The sequence below is a fragment of the Alexandromys fortis genome, unplaced genomic scaffold (assembly GCF_014885135.2).
Source record: "Alexandromys fortis isolate MF-2015 unplaced genomic scaffold, M_Fortis_MF-2015_v1.1 scaffold_307, whole genome shotgun sequence".
Taxonomy (NCBI): Eukaryota; Metazoa; Chordata; class Mammalia; order Rodentia; family Cricetidae; genus Alexandromys; species Alexandromys fortis.
Window position 1 is genome coordinate 665,831 of NW_026068205.1, and position 23,116 is coordinate 688,946.

Genomic DNA, 23,116 nt, shown 5'->3' on the forward strand with positions numbered 1-23,116 from the left:
CAATTGACAAAATAATGTGACAGAGGTCTGTAAATAGAGGAAACTACTGCAAAGCTTGGTGTCCTAAGCATTGGTCTACTTGTGAATACTTTCGGAGTTTAAGAAAATCATTAATCAGCCAAATTTTCCCATATCTACATTCAGCTTTTACTACCACCCAAATCCTTTCAAATAGTGCAAATGCATAAAGGCATTGGCTGTCGCAGCCACTCAGCAATAAATAGTAACTCTAAAGCTAGTCATTTTATTCATTCTAGATTTAAAATATAAAGTGCATCTATGAGGCTTCATAGTCGTCCTCTCATTTTTTTGATATAATTATTTGTCAGTGACTGACTTTTTCAGCTCATGGTCAAGGAAGACTCCAATACAGATCCTGGAGTCTCTCCATAATGTCCCACAGTCTTATATGGAAGAGTCTCGGGATGATGTAAAGTTGGCCTGTGAGGTCTTTGTGGAAAATTTGATCATAGAGTAGCATCCAGTCACACAACCGTCCTGTGGATCCATGGCACAGTCATCTACAGATAAAGGCTTCCTTGTCATCTGGAGGGCTTGCTACAGACCCAGTGTAAGTTCTTCTCACAGTTCTCAGTAGCAATGTCTGTGCTGTGTAGAGACACGCACCTCTCAGACCCTGTCAGGTTGAACCTGTCAAACCATAAAGACACTCATATTTATTTTCAGTCCTCATTTCCAGCCAGTTACACGAGAATAAACGTTGAGGTGACCTCTGCCTTTTCTCTTTGTTCCTTGAGTAGGAAGCACAGAACACAAGTCTTGCAACCAAGTAGTTATGGGCTTAATATTTAGAGAATGCGAGGAGCATAATACACACAAGAGAAGTGGTCAGAGTTGTGTGATGAAGAACTGATCCTCCACCACCAAAAGAACTTAAAAAGAAGAAAGAGGAGAGTAAAAATAAAATGAAATAAAAATGAGAGAAGAAAGGGTTTTTTTTTTTAAATAAAACTGTCAGTCTAGAAGGGATGGAGATCTCTTGTGACTTACCATCTGTTAAATTCTTTGCCATTTGCCCATTTCCATGTCTGATTAACTTCATTTTTCAGCCCAATCCAGTGTTCCTGTCTTCCAGTGTGTCGCTTCAGAAATATCTTAAAGCACAATGAAGTTACATTACAAACCTGACTTAGCATCAGGATAAAAACTAAAATCAGCAGCATTTGATGAAATCAGTTGTGAATCTTACCATGTCCTTTTCGGAATCAATAACAGCGAGTGTAGCATCATCTTGAGAACAAGAGTTTTGGGCCAAGGCCCAACTGCTGGTTGTGGTGGAGAAAAAGTAGCATTTCCTCTGGTATGCAACCCACTCGTCCTGGCAGGAAGCAACATGGTGGTCCAGTGATGCCAAATTCTGATACAAGCCTGGGCAATTGTACTGGCCCACTGTGGACAGTAAGATCATTTGTTTTAGTAAGAGAAGACACCAAACCCTCTTCACAGGTAAACTTCGTCTAGCAGATGCTCTACTTTTAGTTAGGGAGAAATCAGACCTCCACTGTCATCTATCTGGTGCCCAAGGTCCCTCATCACAGGAAGGGACGTGAGCAGAGGGCTGTGTTCTCTTGGTCATTATACCAGAAAGTGTCAGGAAAGTGGAGAAATCTCAAAAATAACATTTAGGCTAAGGGGAGGGAGACATATATTGTAAGTCCTAGATTCAAAACTTATTTAGAATCTCAATAACCCCACACAGGAATTAGAAGAATGAAGGACTCACTTTAAGCATAGGATAAAGTACATGAGGATGTCTGGGAGGAGGTGGAGGAAAGAAAAGTGTGATCATGAGATACTATATGAACTATTTTCAATTGAAAATACAATAAGATGGATGGTTTGGGGTATTTCTTCAAATTGTAACATTTCTTATTTTTAAAAGACATAGATGTGTCTTAGCATGCATGGTGGTACAGCGTTACCCAGTGGGCTCTGGGAGATCTAGCTGTTATAGTAATTCAGTTTCTAGTCTGTTGGTGTGAGCTAAAAGATAAAATTATTGGCCAATTTTTGGTCCATCTATAGGTTAGATGCTCTTTTTCTTGTCAACATGAATGAAAAGTCCACATTTTTTATACTATTAATGTCTCTTCAGATATAAACATACTCTCTTTCACATGATGTATAAACCAAATACTTTTTGTGTTTATAAAATTACTGCAGCCATCATTCAGGGAGCATAGATTGTATTTCATGTTGATCATAAAACTAACCATTATCTGGTGTGTGAGATGTTTCTCAGTCAATCAGAAGGCCCGATTAACTAGATCAGACTGAGAGCCATTCATTTCTGCTGTATGTGAATTCTTACAGCTACAGGCTATAAGAGAATTCGTGAAATATAGACTCACCACTCAAGGCAACGAGAGCTATAATTAAGGAAGTGATGATGAAGACAGTCAACACAGCACAAGGGATAGGAACTTGAATGGATCCTTCATGATGCTTCTCAAAATGTATAATGGTGCCATGATCTGAAAAGAAAAAGAAATGGTTACGAATTTAGGTTTAAGATTGAGCATTTGCTATTTCTTGAGGAATATAATATTAAAAACAGTAATGTGTTGCTCCATCAGTATAAAATATTAAGTCAACTTTAACAAATTCTGAGCACAACAACAAAAACTGCAAACAAACAATCAAACAACAGAAATGTCAGGATCTGGACAGGAAGAAATATGTCTGCTCTAGCACGTTAGGTGACTGGAAAGAGGGAGAAGTCCATTTCTGGCTTCAGATTTTGGATTTTGTTTTTTGCAGGATGAGCCCTCAAGATTCAAAACAGTGTGACCCCACAAGAATGCCCTTGTAAGTTCCCAAATTTGCCAGCATGATTTAAAAAAAAAATCACAGAAACTGCAGCGTGAAATGGCTCTTTGAATGCCATTATAATCAGTGATAATCAGTTTCCACTGTTGTAATCCCAACATGCAGGAGTCTGGTAGAGGAGAATAGTGAGTTTGCAGCTGGTTTGTCTGCAAGGTAAGAACCTGTCTCAATTTTTTTTTTCTCATTACAAAAACATAGTTTTTCAATGAGGAAAATGTTTTACAACTGAAAGAGTATTTCTGTAGACTTGATCTTAAAATTTGTGAATTCTTTTTTTTTCTTTTTCTTAAAACATCTCCTTACAGATAAGCTTAAGGAGAGGCACAGTATGGCTAGTATCATCAACTTTTGCATTTTCTAGGAGTCTCCCCACCCCCTTCAGTGAAAATCCATTTTCGGGTCTTCTAAGAGAAGCCTTTATCGATACTGTCAGGGTCTGTTTTCTCCTGCCTTCCTTTTCACACCCATACACAATTATCTTCAGAGGTAGTCTTTGGCAGTTGAGTGGTAAATTCAGAGATGGGTTTAGTTTCACTTCTCAACATATAATAGCCAGTCACACTGTTTGGACTCAATTCATCAATAACTCTGGCTCCACAGCAAACACATCTATATCCAAAACAACACCTAGATCTCAGCAAGCTCAACCCATCGAACCACCTGGTGCATACAGTGTGAAGACAAGCTTCCACGTGACACTTGATTTCCATCACTGAGAGTCAATACTAACCACAGTTCTACCCGTCACCTAGGCAACAAAACATCCCCACTAACAGCACACTTCTGAGGCCTGTGCATTAACAGAGAGGTTGAAAACAGATCCACCCATTTTCCACCTTCCAATCACCTAAACAGAGACTGCTGATTCTTTTGTTGCAAAGGTTATAGCAATGATAGCATAAGTTAAAGTTACAAGGGTAGATGGGGCTGACACAGGCCAGGATGGGATTTTCTGTATTAGATCTTTGTTCCTTCCACTATTGTTTATAGTCTCATTATTGTTTTTTATTTTTTTTTTCCTTTTAAGTGAGACACACAGGTATTGGTGATTTAGGTCTCTAAAATATTGCATACTATTTATCTGTACTTGACTTCGTGATTTCAAATAAGAGACGAGTTTTTAAAGATAATGGAGGCTTTTTTAAAGAATAAATCAACATGACAAAGATGCACTCAGAAAATAATTTCCTCCTCACCAATTGTCTTGGCTGTGTTGGGAAAGCGTGTCTTTTGATTAACTGGATAGTTCTTGCTTAGAAATTACTCTAGTTCCCAAGTGCTAAGTGCTTGAGGCTCCTCATCACTCAGATACAAACAGAATGGGGAAATTCTGACAATAGGAAGCATAACGCGTGTAGAATAGACAGAAAGAAGAGAGGGAAATGTGCAGGGTTATCATGTTTCGATAAAAATGATGAAAACAGATAGTTGTTATGGAAATTGAAGTAAACCATTGAACGAGAGAAATAAGATAAAATGGAAGAATGGAGTTCCAATGACAATGTCATGGCTGAAGATGACATTTGAAAGAAGAGAAACACTACATCCTAACAAATCATCACATGACACTGTCGATGTCTTGGGTGTGTAAATCTGTTTTCTCTGAGACTGGATATCTGTGTGCTTCCAGCTACTGAAGGATTCATGGTGAGAGAAGTGAAGAGACAAGACACACAGAAAGCAGGCAAACATACAAGAAAAGACCAAGACCGTAACTGTTCATGTGGAAAGCAGCTCTTCATAAAGAGCGGTAAGAGCTCCTGAATTACGGACAGATGGTTATGGGAAAATGATGCAGAGTAACTAGGCTAAGGCAGATAATTTTCCATTTAAATTTAATAGTTGAAATGATATATATCGATTCAAAGGAAAAGTCAATTAAAGATCTTCTGAAACTTACACGTCTCCCTCTTACACAAGTATTCTGTCTTCTTACAGCCAGAGAGGTGTTTTCCTATGGCTGGTTTCTCTTTTACACACTGAAATAGGCCCTAACCAAGTTTCCAAAGATTTCTATCTCTCCATTCTGCACTCTATCCCTTACATCAAATATAAAGATCATATCAGAATGTAAGAAATCACACAACTTACCCTTCTGCCCTCTCTCCAGATGTGAAGAGCTGGTCTCCGTTATGGAGCAGTCTTCAGAATTCATCTTTTTTTCTTCTCAAGATTTCCTGACTTCCCTGGCGTATCTCAAGAGGTCTACAGTGAGTCCTTGCTGAAGCTGTCTTGCCAGTGCCTTGGTCTCTGAGGCGTTTCAGCCTTTATACCTCATTAATCTGGCTCCACCCCTTCCTCCTCCCTCCTACTTGTTCAGTTCTGCCAGTTCTCTTTAATTTATGCTCCAGTGGCCCAGACGCTTCACCCTGTGTTGTTGTGGTGAGCTGCGGGTTTTCCCTGCTGTCTGAAATGCGCTTTCTCACAACTGTAGCCTCAGGAGAAAAAGATAAATGGGATTTTCCCAGAATTAAAGAAATCTTTTCCACTTTTTTAAGAAAGCTCAAATAACTTAGCAAGTAGCATCATCTAAACACAGAGTTAAAAGTTTGAGATTGCTGTATCTGATGTGGAAAAAACACTGGAAAAGAGGGTAAACTTTTTTTGTAATCCTATTCATGCATTTCCTCGTACATGCGGCTATTGGCATTTATTGAATATCCATTATGTCCCAAGTATTGCTAGTGGCCAGAAGGTGGACTGTTGAGTCGGGACTTTGAAAATTTGTATCCTCGTGGCTCTTTCTCTAACTTGGACAGGTTTTATTCAGGAAATTATGAATTTCAAAAGTGTGATATTCACTTCTTTCCCCCTCAAGGACTAGTTATTTCAAGTGTCATTTAGTCAGGAGTTGCTTTAGTGCAGGAAACAGAAAGCTTGTGGTCTGGAACTTCCTCGCTATGTTCTAAAACTGTTTATCTTCAGTTATCTATTTCATCGTCCCTTGCTCATTTTCTTGTCATCCTCCACTGTCAGACTTCCTTTGCTTCACTGCAGCACATCTTTTTGTATTCACCCCCATCCTGTAGGTTATTTAGTTCAGGTGTCTGTGGCCTCAGATATTTGAAATGTGGTTCTGATTCCTGTATCTTCCCATCCTACCGATCTCATCCAGGTAAGTTATTAAGCACAGCACAAAACAAAGAGAGAAAGTGTCCATTTAGTGACTCTCATGTGATGATCAAAAGGATAAAAACACTGTTCTGGTTAATAACCTTGGTGCCCAAAGATCACAGTCACTCCTGGAGTAAAGCTGCCTGGTTTGTAGAATAAAGCCTTCTGGAGATGCTATGCTCAGGTAGGCTGGAAATTGCCATGCAGACAGCTGAGACGAGCCAGCGGGTGCATTTGCTGCTTGAGACACAGAGAGAGGTACATGGTGACCCTTGTGCCGCTCTATTCCCAGGAGCTTTCCTGCGCCGAAGATGGGGTGGCGTTTATAAGTCCATCGTATCGTCTTGGTAGGATGTTCAGCTCACTGAAAGTGCCCTAAAATCCAAGGACCTCCTTACAGCCTAGAAGAAACTTTACATTGGCCTCACTCCACCTCCTCTATCCCTCTCCCTTTCCAACAGAAGCCTTCTCTCCACAAGTCTTCCCAGAAGCCCACCTCTGCAGGGCCTTTAGGTCTTTAGGATTTTTCTTAGTGGTTCTTTCTCTGTGAAGAAGAGAAAGAACCTTGCTTTCTGGTAATTAATTAACTCAGTACCAAGTGACATGCAGAAAGGTCTACATGCAATGAGAGAGCACACCGACTAACTCCAAGAATGGTGCTCTTCTAACTCATGCCTGTTGAATGGGATGAAGAGGTTTTTATAGACCCCAGTATTGAAAAACCCTAAGGCAGCGAGAATCACAGCCAACCTCTATTATAAGGTGGTCCTTAACTAAGTTCTTTAACGGTGAAATTAACGCTGTCTGGGGGCCAGCCTCCAACAGCACAGGGCTTTGATAGGAATCCATGGAGTCAGTGAGGCTTGACTTTTCTATGTGGGGAGTAGGGGAAAAGGCACTCACAAACTCTCCTGATAATTTTCTACATTATTCTCTCTCTTGCTTTAGTCTCTCTCTTCCTCTCATGTTCTTCACAGCTTTTATACACCGACAGACCCTTCCAGGCAGTAGAAGAGTCATATTTCTATTTCTCAAGTGAATGACTATAGGTAAAAACATGTTTTTCATTTCCCTCACATGATTAAACATCTTATGTATTACAGGTGATAAACTATCCCCCAAACCCACATACATTCATTCATAAGCAACTTTTTATAGCTTAACCATGCAGGCAGGCAAGGTGTTCTTGTCAGGTGTTTGACTAGTAGGTTGAGTTTTACAGTAACAAAGAAAAGGGCCAATTACTTTATTACTTATCTTGAAATGTAAGGCAATTTTATAAGGAATCTTAAGGGAATCACAAACCTAATTTTTTATATATGAAAAGGAATCAGCCAGCTCTAGTTTAAATCCTTAGGGTACATATCCATTCAATCTTATATAAATATATTTTTTATACCGGGAGATCAAGGGCAGAAATGGGTATAAGGAATTAATCATCACCTCTGGTCATCAACCAAACCTAGCAAGAAGAGTTCGTCATCCAGTAATAATTGGGCTGCTTTGTTCTTGTTCCCTGACCTTAAAAAATTATGTATTCAACTATGTGTCTTTCTAAAACTTTATTTTATTGAAATTTTACCTAAAAGTTATTTAACTAAAACATATTAATCTAACTTTGTTATTTTCAAAGCTTTGTTTCAGCTGTGATGAACTTTGGAACCTTATAAACACATCTAGGATTCCCTTCTGGTGGGCTGACACCTGGAACTTCAATTGCAACTAGCTGCTCCTCTGGCATGGTTAATGGTACAAAATGCAGCACACATATACAAAACGTATTTTTTTAAAAAAACATTTCTTTACCTTCAGTTAAACTTTAAAAAACTATTTTATTCTGCATTTATGCATAAGTATGTGTGAGTCATGTATGTTTAAGTTGGTTCCCACAGAGGCCAGAAGGTTCCCTGGAGCTGATGTCACAGGTAGTGTGAGCTTCCTGATAGAGTGCTGGGAACTGAGAACTGAGCAGCAATCACTCTGAACTGCTGAACCATCATTGATTAGGCACCTCTCCATCCCCAAACCTGACTGTGTGTGTGTGTGAGAGAGAGAGAGAGACAGAGAGAGAGAGAGAGAGAGAGAGAGAGAGAGAGAGAGAAAGAGACAGAGAAATAGTGCACATGTGGAAGTCAGAGGACAACTTGCAAGAGTTACGTTGGTTCTTTCCTACCATGTAGTTTCAGGGGATCAGACTTGACTCATTATCCACTGAGTCATTTCAGCAGCTTTTTGTTGACTGGGGTTTCTGTCCTGCCTGGTCCTGTTGCCGTTTAGTCCCAAAGAACTACACAGAGACCTACATTAATTATAAACTGATTGGCCTATTAGCTCAGGCTTCTTATTAACTCTTAAAACTTATATTAGCCCATAATACTTGTCTGTGTTAGCCACGTGGCTTGGTACCTTTTTTGGTGAGGTAGTCACATCTTGCATGCTCTGTGTCTTACTTTCTCTGTTTCTGTTTAATAAAATGCTGATTGGCCAGTAGCCAGGTGGGAAATAGAGGCAGGGTGACCAGGTAGGAAGTAGAGGCAGGGCAATGAGAACAGGAGAATTCTGGGAGAGGAAAGAGTCTGTCTCCAGTTGTCACCCAGAGGCAGATGCAGAGACAGATGCATGATGCAGGTTCCATTTTCACGCCACAGCAATGTACTTATTTTAACTTTTATTGAATATTTTTATTACATGTATTGATTTATTGCAGGAATGTAATAATAAGTAAGGAATGTGTCAAAACATGTGTCTTGAAATCAGAGGTTAATTTCTGGGAGCCAGTTCTTTCCTACCATATGTGGGTCACAGGTATAGAATTTGGGTCCTTGGGCTTGGCAACAAGCTCCTTGACCAGCATCTATCTGGTAGATATTGGTAGAATTTTACATGATCAATTCATGATTTAAAGATCTCTAGATTTTCAATCCTCCAAACCATCTGAACAAGCAGTGCACCCCAGACTTAAGACTTCTGTTTCTTCCTGTCCCTGCTTCGGGTATCTACAAGGTCTAGAAAGAGAAATTTACAGCTGTGAGCTCCTCCTTAGGATATTATGATGGCAACAGGTTTCTGAATCAAGGACATAGAGCAAAGTTAAAGCACAAGGCTCTTGTGTGGATCTTCAAGAACCATTATAGCCAGATAATAAAAGAAAAGACTATTTCTTGATTTAAAATCTTCGAGTCTTTGTCAGATGTGGTAACTAGGGATCTAACACATAAGAGACAGAGGGAAGAGGATTGTCACAAGCCTGGGTTATATAGTGTGGTAAAACTACCTTTGAGCCCATCTATGCCAAGTAAGTAAACCCTCACCCACGTACCTCAAAGGTTCACCAAGTTGAACATGGGTAGAGTAATTTCCTTGATATGTTATTCATGCTTTCTCTGGAATGAATAATGTTACTTATGTGACCCATGGAAAAGTCATAGTATGTGGTTTTGTCCCAATTTTCTCTCATCTGTTTTGAATTGATGTGCTGTGTACTATTGTTAATCTCAGTTGTGCCACAGTAGGCCAATGGACCTGCTAGATATTCTGGATAGGAGTGGTTCATTCTTTGTTCTCATTAGGCTTTTTTGTTTATTTGTGTTTGCTTGTTTTTGTCAGTCTGAAAAGAAGTCAATTGAAAAGAGGGGACCTCAGAGAAAATGCCCCCATCAGATCGGCTTATAGGCAAGCCTGTCGGCATTTACTTGATTAATAATTGATATGGGAAGGCAAAACTCCTGAGCAGGTGATCCTGGATTGTATGAGAAGGTAAGCCATGAGGAGTAAGCCTGTAAGCAGCGCTCATCCAAGGTCTCTGCTTCAGTTCCTGCTTTCTGGTTTCTGATTTGAGTTCATGCTCTGACTTCTCTTTATGATGAGCTGTGATTGGGAAGTATAAGCTAAAGAACGTTGTCCCTTCCCAAGTGGGTTTTGGTCAGTGAGTTCTACCATAGCAATAAAAAATATAATATATATATATATATATCAACTCTGATATATAGCAGTGTATATAATGTATACAATATACACATTCTCTTATAAATATACATACATATTAACATTCTGATTACTTTAGCCTTCTGTCTTTTCCTCATGCAAATATGACTTTCAAAGAACTGATTAACAAAGACTTCATATTTCATGTTCATATTTACCAGTAGGTACCCTGTCCTGGCTAGTTATATATCAACACAAGGTAGAGTCGTTTGGGAAGAGGAAACCTCAATTGAGAGAATATCAATACCAGACTGACACATGAACAAGTCTGTGAGTTATTTTCTTGATTGATGATCATTGTAGGAGGATCTAGCACACTGTGGGCAGTGCCACCTCTAGGGCAGTGGTCCTGGATGGTATAAAAAGGCAGGCTGAACAAGCCATGGGGAACAAGCCAATACACAACATTATTCCACCATCTCTGCTTCAGTTCCAGCCTTAAATCCCTGCTCTGACTTCCCTCAATGATGGTCTGTAACCTGGAAGTTTTAAGATGGAATATACTTTTTCCTCCCCAGGCTGCCTTTGATTGCTGAGCTTATCATAGCAATAGCAACCCTCAATAAGACTTGCCTTTTCCCCTCTGGTGAGTCTCACACGTGTTAGTTACTTCACTGTGTCAAAACACATGACTGAAGCAGTATAATGAAGGGTTAATTTTGGCTCATAGTTTGAAAAAATATATAGGCAATCTTGTTAGGAAGGGAATAACAAGAGAAGGATGAGGTTCTGATCACAACATACACATACACACATACACGCATATACATGCATTAAATATACTCTGATTATATATACACTTTGATATCAGTGTATTTAATGTATGTAATATATACACATTCTGGCATATATCATTGTGTATGACATATGTGTGTATATACACACACACAAACACACATATTCCAATTACATTAGACTTCTTCATTTTCCTCATGCAAAGGAGGACTTTCAAAGAACTGATTAACACAAATTTTGTATTTCAGTGTTCACATTTGCTATTATGCACCCTGTCCTGGCAAGTTTTATATCAACCCAAGGTAATTGGGAAGAGGAATCCCCAGTTGAGAAAATACTACAACCAGGTTGACCCATGAGCAAGTCTGTGGGTTATTTTCTTGAATGATGATTGATATGAGAGGATCCAAAACACTGTGACACTGTGGATGCACACACACACACACACACACACACACACACACACACACATATATATATATATATATATAGCGAGAGAGAAAGAGAGAGAGAGATTGGTGCTCAGTCTACTTGGCTTTCTTCTTCTTTTTCACTCTATGACCCAAACCCATGGCAGGTAGCCACCAATATTTAGGGTGGGTCTTCTCTTATATTTTTGATTGTAAACTTAGACTTTAATGGCTGAGTCATCTCTCTAGCCCATAGGGTGACTCTTCTGATTGATTTGAAGCTCTTTGGAAATGCCTTCACAGAAACACCCAGAAGTTTGTTTCCTAGATAACCAAATCCAGTCAATCTGTCAATGAAGATCAGCTATTACACCATGAAAGGTGAAATCTAATTCCCCTAACTAAGTACTAACTACCCTTGAGATCTGAATATTCCTGGACAGCTTGGCAGGTAAGCAAAGTAAATAAATAAATGTTTCAAAAAGAGAATCTTCGTTCAAGTCTCACTTTCCCACAGACTCTGCACAGATCAAATGAGTTGACTTTCATTTTGTTCCTTAAGGAAGATAAACTTGTTTTCACTGAGGAGGGAGTGTTCTTGTTTTTGTTCTTTATAGTCTCGGTTTTTTTCATGGCTAAGTCTTCTTGTTTATGTTTAATACCACATGTCACCTCCACAGCAAGACTTTCCCTAACCACCATGTAAAAAACCTTCTGTTTCTAGTTCTTTCTAGTTCTACTTATGAAAGCCTTTAAAATCATTATCAGCTCCTGTCTCTAACTTCAAGAGAGTAAGGCATTTATGGCCAGGGACTTATCTTCCCTGTTTATCGGGGATCTTTCATATGTTAATAGGGCCTAGAACACTGAAGGAACCCACTAAATGGTTCTGAGTGATGCATGCAAGTCTTAAATTTAAGTCTTTGTTAACAGTGTGTATGTGGGAAGTCTACACAACTCTACTAATTTTTGGCTTTGTTACATGCAAATCAAATCAATTTTCAGCAGTTTCTGAGTTACATGAAGAACAAACGTAAAGTGGAAAATTAATGTTCTATAGATGTTAGGGTTTTTTGTTGTATAATGCAGGGGGGGGGGTCTGGTGTGTGAAGGCTTTTCATTTGAGGAGAGGCACTAGGAAATGATAACCGAAAATTCTCAGCATCATTGCTGATGCAATGCAACATGTCTGCTGTGTGTCAGGAACTTGGGCAGACAGAGGAAGTTGCTGCAAACTCGTCAGTCACCTCTAAGCAAGTTCTTCGTGCTAAGATTCTCACTCCAGTGCTCTAGGTTTCTCGCTTCCTTAACCACAACCAACTGCAGTTATATATGCATTTATGCATATTTGTTATGGACAACGTGGTTTATATACATTTCACATATATGCCATTAGTCACAAATGATAATTAGACTTCTTATTGTATATAATTTGATAACTATCTTTAAACATTATGACATGGATATGTCCTCAAAATCTGAATATTCCAGGACAGTCTGGAAGGCAAGTTTTATTTTAAAATGATTTTGTTTTCTAAGAAGGTACTTCTCATCTCTCATTTTCCCCTCATATTCTCCACAGGTCAACTGTACTGACTTTCTCCTTGTGCTTAAGGAGGGTTAAATTTGCTTTCCCTATGGAGGGCATGTTCTTTCTTTGGTTCTTTATATTCCAAGATGGGTCTTTGTGGCTAATCTCCTTGTTTATATTTAATACCACACATCATCTCTGCAAACAAGTCTCTCTCCCTAATCAAACACTCGCCCTTTTTATGAAATCATTTGCCCCTACTTGGCTTTTAAAGGGCATCCAAAGCACTTTATTGAAGTCAATACTCATGTGAGTGGGAGAATGAAGCCACTACCAAGAAAAATAACAATAAAAAATTACTAAGAATAGATTTTTTGGTGGGCCTCCTGGATACCTCTGGCCCTCTTATTCTTGACAATCTTCAAAAGCCTCTACTTTGTGGCAAAATTTTGTCATAAATCACTTTCAACCCCTGTTACTACCCCCATCCTCACTCTCTCCTTTCCTTTCTTTATTTTTGAAATGGAAAGTGTCTTTAGTTCTTACAAGAGAGGGACCCATGAGTAGAGAGGTTGGCCAGCTCTTGTCTGACTCATGTCTGCTGTTCTGCTGTAATTATTAAAAGCTACCATTGCACTACCGAGAGGTGCTTGTTAACTGCCACAGTATTTCTGGTAACACAACTAAAATTGACTTGTTAAACAAAAGGAACGAAACAGGCAGAGTCAGGGTATAGTGTGGGGAGTTGGGGTTTCAGTTGCTTCCTTTGCATTCAGAACAAACTTTCTGAGCTATCAGTTCCAAAGGGTTTAATTCTTTCTCAATATCTTTATAAAACATAGCATATGTGACAATTAAGTCTTATTCACCTTCCCATTTTTGTTTGATTTGGGGAAATTTGTAGACAGTCTTTCTCACATTATGTAGCTCTGGCTGAACTAGAGCTTCTTATTTAGCGTAGGCTGGTCACAACACATATTGCTAGGATTATATGTGCCACCATCCCTGATCTTTCCATTTCTTTAGAAATATTGTATGGGTTTCGTTACATGAGTAATATATTGAAATGAAGTGATATCCATATGTATATGATGATCTCTATTGTTATTAGCACTTCATAATTGAGAAAACAGAGACTCAGAGCTACTGAGGCTTGGGCAAGAGTTGGGAGAGGTCATTCGGACTCTAAAACCCGGTGCAGATCTTCTTCATGTGTGACCTTATATGAAGAATCCGGAGGGGGTTTCTGCAGGGAAATGATGTCATGTGAGGCAGATGCAAAGCAGAGCAGGAAGGCTGCGTGTACAGTCCTTATCACGGCAGCTGCCTTAGTGGTACATGTTCAAAGAAACCACAAACTTCCGACCTGAGACAGTTTCCGGTGACAACCTGCTCATCATATTTTAAAATAATTTTTTTTCTTTTAGTGGGTGAAGTTGGTACCGGAAAGTCTGTAATCTTCTCATGGACCAGATTTTCAGTTTGTTTGTATTAAACTAATTCAAATTCTGTATATCAATATCACTTCTTTTCACCTCACAGGTGTGTGTGTGTGTGTGTGTGTGTGTGTGTGTGTGTGTGTGTGCGTGTGTGGTTTGAAATGGGTACCAGGTAGGGCCAGTAAGGTGGCCATGAATAAGTGGGGAATTTCCAGTTCTCAGCAATTTCCAGTCCTCTCTGAGTTCATCAAGCTTTCTTACTTTCTTCTTCTGCGGAACATTTCCCCAGACAGAAAAGCAAATTGGAAAGTGTGAGTTGATATATTTTTTTTCTTGTTTTGTAGTGGTAAGACGTAAAGTTCATGTGCACATAAACTTGCACTCAGAACTCTGACTGCTTTTGAAAGTGAATTGTATAGGAGAACTATATCATCAAAAAGACATGGTGTTTAGCTATGCCTGAGATCATTCCAAAAATTTGTTCTGGGCACTTCACACATTCAGAGAATGTTTGAGGATGACTCTCAGAGAAAATGGTGTGGAGATGGCAAACACAGCACAGGAATCCCAGAAAGGTCAGAGCCTAAGAAACTAAGTGACTGAGATGAGTCCCTCTGTGTTTGTCTCTCTTGCTTGACAGATGTGCAGTGACTTGAACAGAGTGCTTAATTTATATATACAGAGAAAACCTGAGAGGAAGATTTCAGCACTTGGACCCACCCTGGAGCTCACATGCACTGGAATATTTCTCAGGTGTGGGACGAGTATTCAAGGTTAAAGAAGATCATAATCACAAAGAATCATAATGATGTATTAAGAATGATGTTAAGCTACTGTTTTCAACAATGTAACTAAACGTCACACTCCCAAGTTCACTGTGTTCAGTGTCATCCATTGACACAGGAAGGAATAAGGACAACTTATTTTCTGTAACTATTAAGGAAATATAACTCAAATTTAACATACTATACTTGGAAAATAATTTCTTTTTAAAAATTATCTTAATTATTTATAAGTATGGGTGTTTTGTTTGCAAACCAATAGAGGCCATTAGATCCCACGGGACTACAGATACACTCAGTTGTGAGCAGTCATGTGGGTGCTGGAAATTGAACTCAGGACTTCTGGGAAAGCAGCCAGTGCTCTTAAACACTGAGCCTTCCAGTCCCAAGAATTAATTTCCTTCCTTCCTTCTTTCTTTCCTTCTCTCCTTCCTTTTTTTCTTTTAAAAGAAAAACAAAATAAATAAAACCTTCAAGGATACATGCTTTTTTCTATCTAGCTACCAATAATGGAATTTTAATAGTGAAATTGAAAATTAAAAATTCACCAAGAATAATAAACTAAACTTGAGAAGATGAAAACTCTGAATCAGAAATTGATCAGCTTATTTTATTACTAAAACAAACAAATTCATCAACATTTATAAGTAATATATCTCATAACTAGGTCTGTTGAAGAACAAAATGTTTGTTTTCATTTAAAAGCTGCCAAGACTCGCCTTATTAGGAAATGAAAAGGAAAACAATTTCAGAAGATGGAAGTTAAGGTATTTGGTAACTAACCACTTATGATGAAAGTCCATAAATTAATTAATAATAAAATTGCCTTGAAGTGTAGGCTCTATAGAGGAATAATCATCTATAAACTACAACATCACTAGTATAGAGCTGAGAATATTTTCCTGTGAAATCAGAAATGAGATGAGAAGTACACTATTTCATACCTCTTTATCCCCCCCTTTCTCTCTCATACACACACATATACACATTTTTAGACAGCTTATCATTTTTAATCTTAGGCTGGTCTTGAACTCATGAACTCAAATTCTCCTAATGCTGGGCTATAGGCAGAGACTGCTCATTTGTTTCTCAGTCACCTGGACGTGAATAATCACACAGAAACTATATTAATTTTAACCCTGTTTGGCCAATAGCGTATGCATGTTTCTAGCTAACTCTTATATCTTAAATTAACCTATTTCTATTCATCTGTGAATCACCATGAGGCTGTGGCCTACTGGTACAGTTCTGGCTTGAGCTGGCATCTTTCTCTTTTGGCAGTTACATGGTGTCTCCTTGACACCACCTACTTTCTCTATATATCTCTGTTTGGATTCTTTCTAAATTAAAAAAAAAAGGTTTTTGCTTTAACATAGTAAAATTACACATAACAAACAGGCATCAAGCAAGAACTACAATTACAATATTTATATCTACTTTATCTTTTATCATAACTAAGGAAAACTATAACTATTTGTCTTCAACTCTATTAAAGACTCCAGAAGGACATATTACCTAGGTAAACAGAAAGTTTATAAGCATTCATAAGAAACTTTCAAAACTCTATAATTGACAGAGACATCCTGCTGCCTCAACAGTCAACCAAAGTTCTTCTGTATCGTTGGGGCATCCATCTTCAGCCTACAGGCCCATAGTATTTAGCAGACATTTCCATGAAGCAGGGAATTTGAAGGTCTGTTCTGCCTATATTGACAGTTTGTCAGTCACTTTCTTCTATATCCTCAGAATGTCTGGCAGACTCTTTCATGAAACAGGAACCCTGAAGGGCTGTCTCACCTTCTTTAGGCAAGTTAAGCAATCACATTTCTGTGGGTTCTGCATGTGCAGTTTACACAGCATACCATCAAGCAGTACAAGCATGAACAGTTTCTTGCCCAAATGGCTAGCCTTGTACATTGAAAGTAAATTCCATAGTGAGTTTCTTCAATGCCCATCAACCTCCCTGAAGAAATTGGTGCTGCCAGAAGCACACATCTTACTGTTGAGAAGAGTCTAAGTTCTTAAAACATTTTAAATGCCATATTATATAAGTCTTTGGAGTGTTGAAGATTATCTAACTGAAATATATCTCTATATATCTAGAAAACCTAACATTTCTACAGCTTGACTATTATAGATGACTATCTATTAATCTGCATTTCTTAACTATGCATTGCTTTTTAAATGGGCTGCACAAATACAATACTTTAAACAAGAGTAGAAATACATATAAACAGTATAAAAATCAACCTTTAATATGTATCAATAGACCAAGATCCATACCAATGTAAAATACTCATCTAATACTCATCTCTATATCATATCTCCCTTATTTTTTTAAAAAAAGAGTGTGACTGTGACCATTAACGATTTATACCCAACCCCATGCCCTATCTGCCAATAGCCTGGACACTGGAAATCATACAAAAAAAGTCATGGATGATGGCACTTCTAAGAGTGTTGTTTTTCCTCAGAATTGTTTTGGCTCTCTGATTTGTTTTCTTTTTTAACTTCTGAATTTTGAGGTTTGGAGTTTATTTTTATCTATCTATCTATTTATTTATTAATTTATGTATTTGCTATTTAAGTGGTGAGTGGCAACAGAAATTTGACTGAGATTGCATTGAATCCATATATTGCTTTTGACTGGTTTTCTAATTCATCCATTTATGAGCATGGGAGGTCTTCCCATCTTTAGTATAGTCATCAATTTTTTTTATCCAGTGCTTTAAAGGTTTTACAGATTTTAATGGTTTGCAAAGTGTAGGAGCTGTGGGCTACGTTCCTGCCACCCAGCTCCCGGCCACCTGGCTAGCTTATGGCCTGAAATAACAACACACAAATTGTATTCATTTAAACACTGCATGGCCCATTATATCTAACCTCTTCTTGGCTAACTCTTATATCTTGCTTAACCCATTTCTAATAATCTGTGTAGCAACATGGGGTGGTGGCTTACCAGGAAAGATTCAGAATGTTTTACCTGGCAGCTGGCTCCATTGCATCTCTCTTCCCTTCTTCCCAGCATTCAGTTTTGTCTACTCCACCCACCTATGTTCTGACCTATCAGGCCAAGCAGTTTCTTTATTAATTAACCAATGAAAGCAACAGATAGACATATGACCTTCTCACAACAGCAAAGGCCTCTCACTCTTAGTTAGGATTGTTTCAAAATATTTTATATTTTTGAGGCTATTGTAATTGGGATAGTACCCTAATTGCTTTTTTAAATATTGTTGTCATTGGTATAGAGGAAGAATACTGATGTTTGTATGTTTTCTGTATTCTGCCATATTACTGAATTCATTCATCAGTTTTCTGGTGGTATCTTTAGGGTCACTTAAGCATAGAATCACATATCTGCTCACTAGATACTCTCACTTCTTTCTCAATTGTAGCCCTTGTATTCGCTTCTCTCATCTCATGCTCAAGCTAAGATTTTTATGACTACATTGAGTAGTAATGGAGAAAGTGAACATTTTAAATTTGTTCTTGATTTTAGTGGTGATGTTTCAAGATTTTTCTTCATTGAGAATTATGTTGGCTGTGGGTTTTGTCATATATAGCCTTTATAATGTTAGGAATTTTCTAGGAATTTTCCTATCTATCTATCTATCTATCTATCTATCTATCTATCTATCTACTGGTTTCTTGGGGGGCAGGGTTTCTCTGTAACTTTAGAACCTGTTCTAGAACTCATTCTGTAGACCAGCCTGGCCTTGAACTCACAGAGATTTTCCTGCCTCTGCCTCCCAAGTGCTTGGATTAAAGATGTGCACCACCACTGCCCGACTGTGTAAGGTTTTTAATGAAGAAATGTTAGATTTTTGTCAAATGTCTTTTCTGCATTTATAGAGGTGATCATGTAATTCTATGAGACTACTTACGTGATGAATTACATTCATTGGTTTATATATTTTGAGTGACCTCTGTGCTTCTAGAATGGGACTGCCACAGAAAGATATAAAGTATTCTACAAGATGCAGACACAGGTAAATGCTTCCTAAATACATTCTGGGACAATAATTGACACATGGCATTTCGTGAAATTAAAAACCTTTTGTTCCACCAGGGAAACTAGAGATAGAGTGAAGTGACAGCCTACACAACAGAAGAAAATCTGACAGAGGATTACTATCCAGACTGCATAATGAACTAAACTGACCTAAGCTATGTGTGAACAAATAACAGAATCAAATCATGGTCTATTAATATCAACAAATGTATTTACTTTCAAAGTAAATATAAATTTTTAAAGAATGTTTAATATCCTTAGCCAATAGTAAAATGCAAATTGTAACGCTTTGAGATTCCACTCAGCCCAGTCAGAATGACTAAAATCAACAAAACAAAGTACATTTGAGTTTCCTCTTTGAGAATTCTTTTTAGATTTGTAGTGTTGTTTTCTTGATGTCCAGGGTTTTTTTTTTAGTTTGTTATATATTTTGTATATTATACCTCTATAAGATATGTAGTTAGTTGGTAAAATCTTTTCCCATATTGAAGCTTGCTACTTTGGCTATATGAAGGTCAATTAATAAAAACTTAGAGAGAGAGAAACTGAGGTTCAACCTGAAGATCTGAAAAGCAAAGCAGCCAGTCCCTGACTTTTACCTCGACCTAACACTGAAATGGTGATCCTGCCTCCAGGAATCTCAGAATGAGACTATGTCTAACAGCTGTCTCCTCCCATTTTACACTCCTCTCTAGAGCTGGGATTAAAGGCATCCATCACTGGGATTAAAGGTATGCACTGCCCAATTTTTATGGCAAACTAATGTGGCTACCAGGATTAAAGGTGTGTATTACCACTGCTTGGTTTGTAAGGCTGACCAATGGGTCTGTTTTACTCTCTAATCTTCAGGCAATCTTTATTTATTAAAATACAAATGAAATGCCACTATAGCTGAATGATGGTATCCTTTGCCATGTAGAAGCCATTCAGTTTCACGAGTTCCCCCTTATTAGTTGTAGTTCTTATTCTTTGCACTATGGCATTCTGTTTGGAAAATCTTTTCTCATGCCAATGAGTTCAAGACTATTCTCCACTTTCATTTCTATCAGATTCCGTGTAACTAGCCTTATGTTGAAGTCCTTTGAAGTTGAGTTTTGTGTAGAGTACTAAAATGAATCTATTTGCATCCTTCTACATGCAACCATCTAATTTGACCAACATGATTTATTTGTTGAAGATGCTGCATTTTTTACATAGTGTAATCCTGGAATCTTTATCAAAATTTAGGTAGCCATAGGTATGTGAACTTAGTGTTTGAGTCTTCAAATTGATTTCATTGATCAATGTGACTGCATTTGTGTCAATAGTATGCTATGTTTTTTAACTATAGTTTTATGGTGTAATTTGAGATTGAAGATGGTGATACCCCTGGCAGTTCTTTTAGCATTCAGGAATATTCTAGCTTTCTTGGGGTTTTTTTGTTGTTGTTGTTTACAAGTAGCTGAAAATTGTCGCTTAAGTTCATGGCAGAATTCTCTCAGAGTTTTGATGAAGAGTGAATTGAATCTGTAGATTTTTTTGGTTAGATGGTCATTTTTACTATATTAATTCTACCAATCCAAATACTACCATTCTGCTAAAGAAACATAGCAATAAAATAATTCCTAAGGTCATTTTGCCTACTCATAGATCCATGTCTCCCTCTGACATCATCAGAGAAGCTTTCTTCTGCAGTAGATGGGAGCAAGTACACTTCCTGAGAATATGCAAAATGTGAAATTTTGGAACATTTATCTATAAAAGATATGTATCCATGAAACCCCTACACTCATGACTTAGGTGAATCTGTTGAAGACAAGTCAAAAAGAGTATAAAAGGAATGAAGGAAACCAAGCAATCAAGGTGTTCTAGATAAAGCAGGTCTGGTGCAGATATGAATTCATAGAGACTATGGTAACATGTGCGGACTGGCATGGGTCTGTACTGGATGGGGTCCTAAAGCTGAAAGGATAAGTGGACACATGCATGCATCACTTAGCTAGAAGTTATCACTAACTGATAGGCATTTGAAGATGAAAATTAGTTTTTTTTTTCAAGGAAAGCTCATGGGAAAACAAATCACTTTTAAGGTTAGTCACTATGCCCAATAGTAGAAGGCCAACACAAAATATATTCAGTGGTATCTTTGGAGGTTCTTTATTTCACAATTTTGTCAGGGTGTTTCCCCTACCACCTTTTAGGTCCTTTGTGTATATACAGCTAGATGTCTATCAGCTGATAAGTAGTAAGTGAGAACTTGATGCATATGCACAACAGAATTATATTCAGCTGGAAAGAAAAATGACATACCACAGTTTGCAGGTAAATAGATAGAACTGGAAAACATGCTGAGTGAGATAACCCAGATCCAGAAAGAAACATCGAATGTTCTCTCTTACATGAAGCTATTAGCCTTGAAACTGTAGGTTACTGTGTTTATGATACAGTGAGTAAAATTTGTACTGGATTGGGGCTTATTTATTTTAGTGAACATCTCTAATTTGAACATCTGTAAGACTCTTTCCCTTACTGTATTTCTTCCTTCGTTTAATTAATTTGTTCGGTTTGATTTGACTTTGGTTTTGAAACTTGTCTTTAAGGGGAGTAGTCTGTAAGAGGCTTTAGTTAGCTGACAATTTTATGTTCCAACTTATCATGGCAGGGAAGTCAAGACAGAAGTCTAGTGCAATTAGTCATATCTACAGTCAAACAAAGAGAGAAGGGGGGTTGCTTTTAGGTTGGGAGTTCCCACATTAAATAAACCAGTCAAGAAAATTTCCCACAGACTTGCCCACAGGCTAACCGGATCTAAACAATCCCTCACTGAGTTGCTGGTTCAATAAGGCAACAATAAACAAGCCATCACATATGGTAACCTAAGTTGAAGGTTCCTAGTGATATTTCATGTTCATAAGTTTGTCTGTATGTTGTCATGCTTTTTCATGAAGTATGGTGGCCTGATTTGCCTGTAATTAAAGTCTCTTATTATTCTGAATCAACAGAATAATATTCAGTAGTTACAAATCACAGAGAAGGGGAAACCACCTACTGCACAATGGACAGTTGAATAATTAGACACTGGAGTGTTTCTTCAGTGGAACTACAGCTTTCTCTTCTCAGTGTAGACTTATTATCCTAGCCTCAAGATTACTTAGTGACTTCAATTATTCCATGTGAAATATAAATTGATTCTGAGTAGAAAAAAATATGGTGTGTGTGGTGTGTGTGTGTTGTGGTTTCTGTGGGAAAGTAAAACACATATGATGTGAAAACAGGGGATGAATGTTTAATCAGGAAAAGGAATAGAAATATAGGGAAAGGTTAGGGTAAAGCTAACCAAAACAAAATCTGTATGGAAAAACTACACATAAACCTATTATGGTATAAACTAAAAATATAAACTCCTTGTAAGAAGGTGTTTCAAGGGTGATATCCTGCGTGAAATAAACGTTAACCTCTACCACACACAGGCTCTCCAAACAGTAGATACTATTGTCACTGCTCTTGATTGCCCATCAGAGGTACATGGTAAGAATACTGATGTTCTGCCAAGTGAACATGTAGCCTAGCTGCCTCCTAAATATTTCACTTTATACCCATAGACTAGTGCTGCTCTCAGTCCGTGTCAGAGAAGCTTCTTTTTGCAGGGGATGAGAACAGTGCAGAGACACACAAATGTACAAATTGACTGTTGAGAGCTTTTCCCTAAGAGGGACATTTCCATTACCCCCTGAAGGCCAGGAAGCATCACAGAAAAAGGACCACACAATTGCGAGATATAGTAGATGCAGACGACTATTGTAAGATGTTTTCTGTTGAGCCGGGCGGTGGTGGTGCACACCTTTAATCCCAGCACTCGGGAGGTAGAGGCAGGCGGATCTCTGGGAGTTCGAAGCCAGCCTGGTCTACAAGAGCTAGTTCCAGGACGGGCACCAAAGCTACAGAGAAACCCTGTCTCAAAACAACAACAACAACAAAAAAAGATGTTTTCTGTTGGGACTGGTATGGCTGAAACAATCATGAACACAGCAGCAGTGGTTACCTGCACAAGACCTTCATAAAAGAAAAAAGAAGGCATGGTGGGAGAGGTTCTAGTTGTGAAGAAAAATGGAGCTGGCAAGACTGAGAGAGGACAGGAAATGCATAGGATCTATAATAGGGGTGCATATGTTCACAACTCATTCTATTTGTTTATGAAATGACAAAAAAGAATTAAAAGCTCTTTGTTTACCTATTGCAACATCTTATAAAACAATAGTACATTTTTATAACAGATA

General features: G+C 38.1%; 1 protein-coding gene across 1 annotated transcript; it reads right to left on the reverse strand.

The window, feature by feature from the left end:
- Positions 1–221: 221 nt before the first annotated feature.
- Positions 222–5,085, reverse strand: LOC126493245 (early activation antigen CD69-like). Its single transcript, XM_050130194.1, has 5 exons — positions 4,942–5,085; positions 2,373–2,495; positions 1,211–1,410; positions 1,012–1,115; positions 222–651 (listed from the first exon to the last, which is right to left on the reverse strand). The coding sequence occupies exons 1-5, from the start codon at positions 5,003–5,005 to the stop codon at positions 543–545; spliced, it is 600 nt and encodes a 199-aa protein (XP_049986151.1). The 5' UTR covers positions 5,006–5,085; the 3' UTR covers positions 222–542.
- Between the last annotated feature and the right edge of the window lie 18,031 nt (positions 5,086–23,116).

Excerpts from the sequence above, each read along its gene's own strand:
- LOC126493245 (XM_050130194.1), bottom strand. The coding sequence starts at position 5,005 with ATGAATTCTGAAGACTGCTCCATAACGGAGACCAGCTCTTCACATCTG. Across the intron at positions 2,496-4,941 it reads TCTGGAGAGAGGGCAGAAGG|ATCATGGCACCATTATACAT; the intron begins GTAAGTTGTGTG and ends TTTTCTTTTCAG. Across the intron at positions 1,411-2,372 it reads AGCTCTCGTTGCCTTGAGTG|TGGGCCAGTACAATTGCCCA; the intron begins GTGAGTCTATAT and ends TACTGTCCACAG.